Source organism: Pseudochaenichthys georgianus, chromosome 12 (genome assembly GCF_902827115.2).
Source record: "Pseudochaenichthys georgianus chromosome 12, fPseGeo1.2, whole genome shotgun sequence".
Taxonomy (NCBI): Eukaryota; Metazoa; Chordata; class Actinopteri; order Perciformes; family Channichthyidae; genus Pseudochaenichthys; species Pseudochaenichthys georgianus.
In genome coordinates this window covers 15,597,637-15,608,067 of record NC_047514.1, presented here as the reverse complement: position 1 = coordinate 15,608,067, position 10,431 = coordinate 15,597,637, and the positions used below count along the sequence as shown (strand labels likewise).

General features: G+C 37.7%; 1 protein-coding gene across 2 annotated transcripts in view; it reads right to left on the bottom strand.

Moving 5' to 3' along the window:
* LOC117455880 (astrotactin-2-like) overlaps window positions 1-10,431 on the bottom strand; it is a 337,211-nt gene that overhangs the window by 6,432 nt on the left and 320,348 nt on the right. For both annotated transcript variants that reach the window (XM_034095512.1, XM_034095513.1), the window contains one exon: window positions 4,997-5,138. In XM_034095512.1, coding sequence (XP_033951403.1) covers window positions 4,997-5,138 — 142 coding nt within the window. The remainder of the gene's footprint in view (window positions 1-4,996; window positions 5,139-10,431) is intronic.

Sequence of the window (10,431 nt, the reverse complement as noted above, 5' to 3'; positions counted from 1 at the left end):
GAGAGAGAGAGAATCACTTAGGGCAGTATGTTTGGCATGCTGAGAGAAGCTAGGGCAGTAGGGGATGCCTTTTCCATGACATCAATGTTTTGATTCACATCAGAGAGCCGGTCAACAAATCAATCAAAGCCACATAGAATAATTTCACACTGCCCGAAAAATCTGTGGCAGCTACAGTGTCTCGTGACATTGAAATCCTCAGATCTACAGTATGTGGCATTACACTAGCGCAACAGCCCTAAATATAATGCCTTTGCCTTTCATTGTGAATTAGACCAATTAGCTCAGCTCTGAATGACCTCACTTGCAGATCAGAAAGACTCACAGTCCAAATGAATGTCATGATCACAACACCACATTACAATCTTAAATGAATTCAGCAGATAATTTGGGAAACTGAGATAATAGATAGATAATCAACAAGAACATAATTTCAACAGTTCTTTGAATGACGTTTGACAAATTCAAGTCGATATTATCATGTATCAGCAGCAGTATCAAGATTATTTTTTAAATTAAAAGCAAAAACATTTCTCATCAGGAAGAAACTAGATTTTGTGCGTCTTCCTTCTGCACCAAGTTTGAGTGGAAAACAGCAAATGTCCACCATCCAAAACAATATTATTTAGATTTTTAAACTAAAAAGTACCAACACCTTTGTACAACCACCACACTCAAAGAAAAATAAATGCCACTCAAGAAGCAAGAATGATTTATTTTTCAAATCCACTGGCTAGTTTTAAGCTTTAAAACTCAAAGGTGTCAATCGATATCAAGAAATGGAGAAGTACATAACGACTTTTTGTACAACTTCTGTCACAAATGTACTCTTGATTAATTAGAGCAGCACAAACAATGTTACCTGACCTCTCCAATACAAAAAAAATAAACTTGTGGTGCAGAAAACTGAACTGACCCTTCAATCAACATGTTCAGAAACAGGCATCCTGGTCACCTAGTTGAACTCTGTAACATAGATTATCATCACCACATTTCTGATTTGGTTTGGGTCGAGAACCAGAAAAACAAAGTCAATTGACTTCATTACCAAGATAATTTGTTGATGATTTACCCCAGAAATATAAGTTATCCTTGTAAAAAAGGATGTTCCTGCTTATTGTCATATTAGTCTGACAGTTCAAGAAGTATATTCATAGTAGCCTCTTTAGAGAATTCTCACACGTTTGGTTAATAATACAAAAGTGACTCCAGCATATTTGTATTCACTTTTGAAATCAGGTGTGAAACTCTTCAAAGAGAAAAGAGTATTCAAGTAAGGGAAATGTTAGCAGCCTTGGAAATGATCAAGTGTGAATGTATGTAAGTCGCTTTGGATAAAAGCGTCTAACAAATGTAATGTCCAAACCAGTAGGACTTATCAGACTCTTGATTAAGACAAGCGGGGTTGGCTTCAAGCAGATGTGCCCTCAGACGTAATTCCAAGGTAAATGCTGCTCTTATCAGAGCAAAACAACACTGTAGAAAATTCCTCAACAAAGATAACACGGCTACAACGTTGGAAATAAGGCTCTTGTTGCAGGTTTTGTTAGTGGAACACTAACTTCTACAGATTAAATGAATAGTTATGTACCTAGCATTCTTTATCTCCTGCGTCAATGCATGAAGGAAAGTCGAAACATTGAGTTGTTAACTAAATAGATGGTAATTATATTGTAGGCATTACCATCAGCCTCCAGAATGCTTTGTTGGTTATTCATTGATTTATTTTATCTTCATTTCTTTGTTTTAATGCTCCATTATTAACACTTCCCAATATGGACTATTCTACTTCTCCCTGTGTGCAATGTTTATGTGAAACCCACAGGTTCATCAGCCTATGATCATATATACTCCAATGTTAATGGGTTCATTTAAAAGACCACATGGCATTCATTTAACTGTTATAGCTGTTATGTAGACATAAATGTTAAATAGCTTGTTGGCAATGCTACATTAATACATCCATAACCTTTACTCTGGCTGTCTCACATACAATAACACACAAACAAGCATCACAAGGCATTTTTATTCCTGTATTTTAGCATCCCTCTCAACTGTAAATGTATGTTCATTTAATTAGCCACAACTAAAGATAATTTCTTTTAGGGTAACTTGTTAGGCTAAATGCTGTGAGTATGCCCTGCTGTATTGTCGTCTCAGGTTATTGGAAATGTTCAGGCTCCCAAAACAAACCAAGGCCTTCGAAAAGCATGAACATTATAAAAACAGGACACTTAACTGAACCTGAAAAAACAGTCTGTTTAATGTGTCCAATGTCAGCCACAACAACACCTGGGGCCTGTCTGCTTCACTTATTATTGATGCTTGTGCAAGAGCAAATAGTGCTCATAGAAAATGCACATAACAGCAATATCTAGTTTGAAAAAGAAAAAAAAAACATATCTGCCTCAATTTTAAGTCAGATATATTTATATTCTATATTATATTCTGAATTGTGCCTCTAAATAGCTTGCCAAAAACAGTTTGAACAGAACAAAATATAAGCCTCTAAGTGTAATCACATACAACATTCTGGTAATTCATAAAAAAACATAATCATTAAATTGCTGTTAACACTGTCAGAAACATGCTGGGTCAGCTCTATGGTCATTTGAGGTTATAGTCTGTAATGACGCAATTTCTGATGTTGTACGGGGGAATTTAATTAATACAATACAATAAATAGGTTTCAATGTAAATCAGTCCAGTGAAGCCCCACACCAGCATGCACTTAATTCCACAATGTTTGTAAGACATGATGTGTTATTCATAAAACCCGCTGTAATTGTTATACTGTTGGAACAGGTCTGCAATCAGCAACAGCAAATAGCCTTGGCTTCCCACGTCACACACTGTCAAAGTTCAACTTACTGTTGTAAATACATGATGTGTTATGGTGATGGCTATGAGTGCATTTAATGGCATTTAATGACCTCAGACAAGGTCTGTCTTTTAGCTAAATGCCTCCCAAAATCTATAAAGAGTGGTCAATTTGTTCTTTGAGTTTAACAAAGATCGCCTCTTAACAGAGATCCTTCTGTATTCACAAAAACTCTGTTCTGCTCTGACCAAAGTGAACATAAAAGAACGGAAGCAACCGCCACTTCCACCACGTTGAGCTTCCCTATTTAACTCGAGCCAGCTGTTGTAGGTAACAACATTGACCCCCTTAAGAAAAACAGCATTTGCAGTGGGAATTGTAGACACCTAAGGGAGGATGTGGTATTGCTTATATTTGCTCAGTCATTATTGTATGGGAAAGACGCAATCATGGCCACAACATAATGTTTAATGAAAGGTATTTATATGGTAATCGGAAAACACTGAACTCATAAAAATGTGGTCAGAAAAACTCAAGTCAACTGGGTTGCAATAAATTGTGAGCCAAGACCAAGAGCACTGTTGCTTAATATTGTAGGTGGTTGGACAGAATTGTACCGTACAACAAAAGTGTGTTTCGATGATATCGAGTGTGTTTCGATGATATCACTTTAAATCAGAAATAGCAAAACATGGATCATGGCCTTCAGTTACTTTTCATTAGAAAATGGGAACCACCACCCTCTTCTGGGTGTTCACAGACATGTTCCTTAACCTACACATGACATTGATGTATGAGGTGTACTTACTATGACTGCCAAACCATATCTAGAGCCTATAGATTTCAGGCAAAATCTCCACCACGCCTAGAAACTTGCTGCTGAGTCGCTTTTCGCTGACCTCCACCAAAGAGATGGTTGAGACCTTCTCTCAATCCTCACTGTCAGCCAACGCCACAGCAAAGGTGTCAAGCAGCTTATAGGGTTTTCCAAACACAAGGTCAGCAGTTGTCCTCTGCTTGAACCAGCCTCTGTGATGTCCTGCCTCCGCTTCCTGAATTGTGTCATGGTTTTCCATAACCTCCATGAAGCCAAACAAAAGTCCTTCTTTAAGGACTCGCAAACTCTTACGCATTAAGCTTCCGAGAACACAGAAGCTTCTGTCCTTCAGGCTTCCTAAACCTGACCGCTGATTAAAGAGTCCCCTGGGTTAAACAAGTCTAATAGACTCCTTCTCCTTCTCCGGTTTCAGGTTTCTTTACTGCAAAGTGTCCACCAATAACATCTCGGGTTGCCGTTACTCCCGTGTTTTTAGCCACACAAAAGCCGCAACCTTAAGAAACTGTATACAGTTTATACAACAGTATTATACAGTATTATTAACAGTATGAACTGTTGGGAGACAAATATTTAAATAGTCTGGTATGCCTAAGCAACCATTTTAAAGCTTACAGTGAATACAAAATATACAAATGCTGTAAATAGTAGATCACAATTATTGGTTGGCAAAATGTATCGTCGACTAAAATTCATGATTGTGACAACCCTAATCGGTGCCTCTCACATTGGTAACTGGAAAAGGATAGAGTCCAAACCCTATCCAGGGGTTTCATGCTACGCCTGTGTGTAGAAATGACCAGGGGTTAGCCTACCTAGAACCCAAACAGTTTTCCTTTCAGATTGGCAAGGCACCAAAGCCCTACATACCTTCTCCTGGCTGAGTTTGATTAGACCCCATGGGTACAGATCCTATTGTCTTATTCTGTGCATGGTCGGGACAAACGTGCATTTCTACAGAATATCTGTCCCAGGCTAGGGGACTGCTGGGAGCTCACTGGGGCCCCCAAAACCCAACACCACAGCAATTCTCTTACAGCTTTTATGTATTTGATATTGCCTCATTAACTCACACATTTAAAAACATAGTTTACCTACAAGTTTAATATCAATTTCCTATGAAATAAACCCATAGAGATCTGGAAATAATCAGGAACTTTCTTCGTTGAGGGGATTTTACTTCACAGACATATCGGGAACTTTGAAAATATGTCTGACCTAACTACAAAACAACACAATTTATGACTCATGTTTATTCATATGCCGAAGAAATAAACAGTCACAATAAATCAGTTATTTAATTTACTTGAACATTTGGCATACGTTGCTGGGTTACTTACTTGTAGAGACTGTCGGGTTCCAGGCACTTGAAGACAACTGAATACAGCACAGAGTGAGGATGGTCTCCAGTCTTTTTCCCGGCAAAAACACAGGATGAACCCAGACCAGAGAACAGATCATCCACCAAGCTTATAACTTCACCTGGTAAAGAGATAACATTAAAGGAAGAAAAAGAAAGTATGAAATGAAGAAACAGAGAAAATAAGGAAGTTATACAAAGGGCTCACTTTGAAACTGTTATTTGTACTGTTCAACCATCCGTCATAGCCAAAGAAAAGAAAAAGGGTAACATTATCTTTCATCTATTGTTCTAAGTTAAAGAAAACAATACCACATGTTTGGGTTGCACCACATGTTTAAACAAGAGAAAAACAATGGAACACAACATGGACTTAGTCATGAATGAATTCCTGCATTTAGGAAAACATGTATTTCCTTATCAATGATTATGCCATTTGACTCTGGTGTTATGAGTTTCACCTCTGCCCGGTCCAGTGGGAGCCATTTCACCAGCACCAGGCGGGAGCTAAATTAAATATGACTTTTTGTTGGCAGCAGCCCATACCCACAACGTTACAGAACTGTACGAAAACAGGATATCATTCCTTTATGGGCATATGGTTCTGTTACAATGATATCTCTCGGAGCACCCTAGCGTCTCACAAAACACTGCTTCACAAGTTGTGAAATATCTTTCATGTCAGCTTACGGGAAAGGCAAGCGACGCACGCTTGTTCATTGAGACACATACACGATGCCAGTTTCCATTGCTCATGGGGGTGATGGAAAAAAGAGGGAGCTGTCAAAATAGTTTAAAAACTCTCGAACGGTTGGATTTCAAACTATTTCTACACGAGGTAAAAGGCAGCTTAGTTTTAGCTTATGATACATGGGCCAACTTATAAACACAGGGAGTAAGTCTAGTGGGTAGGGCACAAGGGGATGGTAAGAAAAGGTTACAGAAGAGAGGAAAAAGAACTGCACGAATGAATGATTTGACCTTTTCACAGAAAGAGCTCTGTGTATAGGAGGTTTCCCCTAAACACATTCCTGTACTGCTGCAGGGTTGCTCTTTCGAATGTTTTTACTTTTTTTTTTAAACATGAACCTCAAATTGGATTCATTTGAATTTATGTTTGGATAAAACTTGCTTAGAACTGCAAAATAAGTGCTGATATCAGTATCAGGAAATGTCTATTGAAATGTTAAGTCATGGAGTTTGTTTGTGCTTTACATTTTAACCTTACCTTTTACAGTAAGCAGACACTTTCTTACTTAATATTTCAACATTCTTAAACCCAAAGACCACCATAGAATATTTAAAAGGTTTAGCTATTCATATATATTTGAATACATTCTTTATTAAAGTGAACACTTACAGGTTGTCTTGGTTTGCCAAGAGAACATTAAGAAGCAAATCATTATACAAAATGACCATTTGCAGTACAACTGAGGTCAATTAAATATGAGAACATATTAGGAAAGTCCATATTGATTAAGTATTTAACCAAACTTTAATAATGGATTGAGTGCAATGTCCTCCAAATATTATGATTCAATTTCTATTATTGCACTGTTTATATACATTATATTTTTTTTCAACAAAAGTGACACTTAATTTGATTGTTTATTATTATTTACTTTGTTCTTTCTGATATTACTTAGTTAAGGCAAATATGTTTTTGGAGAATCACAATGTTCACAAATGTTCATTTTGCAACTGAAGGCTTGGATTGTGGTATTGATATCTAAGTAAGGAAATAATTACTTGTTTTTTTAATACTATCAAAAGTGTAATATTACCTCAGCCTTAAAGAGTTTAAGTATACTAAACACACACATAACTCAGGTAATGCAAAGCATCGTAGGATTCATTGGATTTGCTGAAGATGGTTGATTTGTAATAATCTAATAATAATAATTCTAAAAGCAATGTCATATATGCTCTGGATATCTAATTCTCGTTTGGCGTGGTACTCAATATATAGCGGATATTATTGGTAATTTATGATCAATTTTGACCTAAATTGCCCTGCGTTTAACATACTGCATTCTAGGTGTATTCCCTCAGCTTTATTGCCTACGAGAGGAATGTCAATTGAATGCCAGATTTCTGCCACTTCACAAAGGATAACGGTAGAAAGAAACTCCTCCAAATAAAGCATGGACAAACATGGACAAAATTGAGGGAAGGAACCTCTAACAAAAAAAGTCAAGGGAGAGAGACAAACAATGAGTGGAAAGGAAAAAGGATAGTGAGCGCTTTGATGTTTTATGATTTTGGATGTGGTCATGAAGAGGAATGTGTCAATGGATGTTTTGATAATCAGAATAAATCTAGGAGCTGATGCGTGACTACAGGTCAGGAGCAACCACTTGTGACTTGTGTTTTAGTAGCGGTGAGTTGATGTATGTGATTCTAACATGATCCTGACTCTCACAAATCAAATAGAAGACACACCGTCCCATTCTCGTGCGGCATAACAAAGTGTGCTCACCAATGGCTACCCTTTCATGGCTGGGACACAAGTTTCTATCCTACAGCACCATTGAAAGTGTAGCCCGTAAACAAATGAACAAACCCAGACATTGCCGGAACAGCGCAAACGTCTGCCAGAAGACTATAACAACAACAACAAAGGGGCAAAAGAACTGTAAGAAAACAGAGTAGGGATGAAGTTGCCAGCTGTGTTCTGCTGCTGCCTTTTGCATACATGGCCAGATCAAAGTAAAACTATATTCAAAAGTGTTCAGATAGGTGTGGCATACATTGTGACTTCCTTTCATTCTTATTCATAATAGGAACTATTTATGGATTATTACTGAAGTTGTGCTTGGCCTTAGCAACATTTCCGGGGTGATTAAGAACATATTTATATTCAATATACATGCCAGTTAAGTGGCAGTAGTTGCAATGCTGCAGAGATGATGGATAGTTGTATACATTACTAAAGTGTTTTCTAAGGTTGTACCAATGCAAAAGTTATGACCCTGCATGTGACATTGTTTAACCTTTCAAAATATCCAATTGAAAAGCACTGTTTATGCCAAGTGTTAATCACAGTAATTATATTGTAGCTAATCTAAAAGACTGTTTTTTAACAGTTTGGGTTGAAAACACACTTGATATGTCAGTATCCATGTGTTCTAACAGAGTTAAGATGCTATGTCTCCCTTAGGCATAAATAGAGACTGGCTTCATGGACCTAGTTTAGTTAAGCTTAGGGACATGAGGCAATGTGTCATAATTGGACATTACATGTACAGTGTAAATAGACCACTTATGTCACTGAGAGCACGAGGAAGCGCATAAGTTACTTTGATCCACCTGGAAGACTAAACAATTGGCAAATGTCTTTGGTCTACTCTCGGGTGGCTCTAGGAGAGCTTACTGTATAATTATCAATTGGAGAAATCAGCAGGAGAACACACTGTGTTTTATTTCTGTTAACAACCATATACACATACCTAGCAAACTGCACCGCACATTCCATGGGTCAAAACCTCTTTAAACAGAGACATCTGAAAGTTATAAACTGTTATGCAATTACGTAAATATAAGAACAGTGCGCAGGCTTAGTGGGGGTACACAATGTACCATCATGTGCACATAGTTAAGGGGCTGATAATGCCCTTTTCCCTGTGTAAATGTCAGTTTGCAAAAAGCAAACAATTGAAACTAATGAAAACTATACAGTATACTGAAACATTCAATCTCCATTCTATTCTTTATATAAACGTTTTTTTTAAACACTTAGCTTAGCAGTGGTCTCACTCTGAATGTTTCCTGATCAAGACATTTATTAATTCAAAGTACATAAAGAGGACATTCCAGCAACACTTTGCTGTATAACAACAATGTAAGAATAGCAATGTGCTTAAGTACAATACAACTTTACTATTACATATTTAGTTGTTTCTCAGGGTTATAAATGTATCACTCACTGCCTCAAAACATATCTCTGGTTTATTTTTAGGATGCTCTTATTGCTTACTGCAATTTTCCATTTGAGACACTAATGAAAACATACCTGCATCTTAGTAAAGTAAAGACTGGGCTGAGGAAATGACACAGGGTAATTAATTGAATGTGGAATGTTCACACATGCAAAATTAGGGTATGACTCAAATGCTAAACTGGAAATATTTGTACAAACCGTTGGCACATCTGTACAGCTTTGTCTGTGGACGTTTGCTAATTTCTACCGAAGACCTTCAATCATCTACTGCCTCCAAGGTGGTAGCTTTTAAGTTATTACACACAGTACCAATCCAGAATTAGTTAATAACACTGGAAATCAAATCCATTAACCTTAAAAATAAGGTTTCAAAACCCACCCAGAAGCATCATTAATGGCTCTACCCATCTCAGGGGTTCCTCAGGGGTATGCCTGTGGTCCGTCAACATTTCTGTCAATAACAAAGCCAAAACAGCACACAGCTGGCAAAAATTAAGGCCCCCGAAATTCTATCACGGTAAAAGCCATTTTACGTGTTCTCCAGCTTACATGGCGATTAAAACCTCATGGTAAATGCCAGGTGACCTTTTTAGTAGGCAGAGAGGGGTACAAATAATAACAAACCATGGGTGAGACGAAGTGTTCTGATTCAAAGACACAGAGGGTTTGAAGCTATGATGTAAAACAAACAAGTCAAGTTCATTTGTACAGACTCAATATCATATACAATGTATCCTAGGCTTTGCGGGTACACAATAGCAATATTCCCTGACCCAGTCTCAGCCATATTATCTAAGAAGACAAGGAAAACACCGGGAAAAAAAAAGTTGGCACAAAACAAAACACAAAAAGGAGGGGTGGGCACGTGTCTGGAAATTCAAAGAGAGCTCCTTCTACAGTGGGCAGCAAGCGGTGAATGGTAGCCAGAGGCGGGGAAAGGGCAATAACAAGAGTGAACAGAAAGCTGCGAAAGAAATTGTAACACAAAACTGAGTATGACCTAACACATTAATACACCATGCACATGTTTACCGCACATGTTAACCTTGTTTGCCCTTATGTGGCAGGATGTGGAGACAGGTGTGTACATGGTGGCATTTCGTATGATGTTAAAAGCCAGACTTGCTATACTGTTATCCCCAACACATCATTTCAATTACACCACTGAATTCAGGCTCAGCGTAATTGCCTTAGCCATTAGCTGTGTGTGTGGGTGTGTGTGTGTGTGTGTGTGTGTGTGTGTGTGTGTGTGTGTGTGTGTGTGTGTGTGTGCGCATATAAATCCTCAAGTTCAGTGGGTTCACACATTAAGTTTTTTTTCTCTGCTCCAAGAGGAAATTTGAGGGAAAGTGGCTAAGGAAAAAACACTCTTGTAAGGCACTATTCTTTCACTTGCTTGGTTTTATAGATGATGTGTGAATGACATTTGAAACATTCCTGTACAGTGAATTAATGCAGTAATGTATATGTGCCAT